Genomic DNA, 777 nt, shown 5'->3' on the forward strand with positions numbered 1-777 from the left:
CAATAGGAGACTGGCACGCTCTCTTTTAAAAGTAACTTTGCAGCTCACCGAATTATAATTCATTCTTTGAGCTGTCTTGTAACGGTTGTTATCACAATGAGTGGAAGAGGCAAAACCGGAGGAAAAGCCCGCGCTAAAGCCAAGACTCGCTCCTCTAGAGCTGGACTGCAGTTCCCCGTCGGTCGTGTTCACAGGCTTCTCCGCAAAGGCAACTATGCCGAGCGCGTCGGTGCCGGTGCTCCGGTGTATTTGGCCGCTGTGCTCGAGTACCTCACTGCTGAGATCCTGGAGCTGGCTGGAAACGCCGCTCGGGACAACAAGAAGTCCCGTATCATCCCCCGTCACCTGCAGCTGGCGGTGCGCAACGACGAGGAGCTGAACAAGCTTTTTGGCGGCGTGACCATCGCTCAGGGCGGCGTGCTGCCCAACATCCAGGCCGTGCTGCTGCCCAAGAAGACCGAGAAACCCGCCAAAGCCAAGTAAACCGAGTGAAGTTTATTCTCAAACCAAAGGCTCTTATAAGAGCCACACATTTTCAACATGTGAGAGCGATTTTTCATTTAGCTGGTATAATAATATTTGAGAGAAACCAGTTTGAAATTTATTTTATATAAAACGAATTTTAAAAATGACTCATTTGAAATTCCGTGTAATTCTCTTCAGTGATGGTTTTATGTCTAATTTAGTGAAAATGTGGTCCTTGAACAATTTTAAAGTAACGGTAGCATGCCACATTGCATTTAAATTCTGCAGTACTATAGTTATAATAATTTATGC

General features: G+C 46.3%; 1 protein-coding gene across 2 annotated transcripts; it reads left to right on the forward strand.

Annotated features, from left to right (window-relative positions):
* The first annotated feature begins 45 nt into the window (after nucleotides 1-45).
* LOC107577828 (histone H2A-like) lies at nucleotides 46-547 on the forward strand. Of its 2 annotated transcripts, XM_016263861.1 has the most exons (2): nucleotides 46-384; nucleotides 454-547. In XM_016263861.1, the coding sequence occupies exons 1-2, from the start codon at nucleotides 97-99 to the stop codon at nucleotides 481-483; spliced, it is 318 nt and encodes a 105-aa protein (XP_016119347.1). In that variant the 5' UTR covers nucleotides 46-96; the 3' UTR covers nucleotides 484-547. The 2 variants fall into 2 exon arrangements, with proteins under 2 accessions (XP_016119347.1, XP_016119346.1); XM_016263860.1 differs by having other exon boundaries at nucleotides 49-547.
* The last annotated feature ends 230 nt before the right edge of the window (nucleotides 548-777 follow it).

This window comes from Sinocyclocheilus grahami, unplaced genomic scaffold, assembly GCF_001515645.1.
Source record: "Sinocyclocheilus grahami isolate Dianchi unplaced genomic scaffold, SAMN03320097.WGS_v1.1 scaffold7400.1, whole genome shotgun sequence".
Taxonomy (NCBI): Eukaryota; Metazoa; Chordata; class Actinopteri; order Cypriniformes; family Cyprinidae; genus Sinocyclocheilus; species Sinocyclocheilus grahami.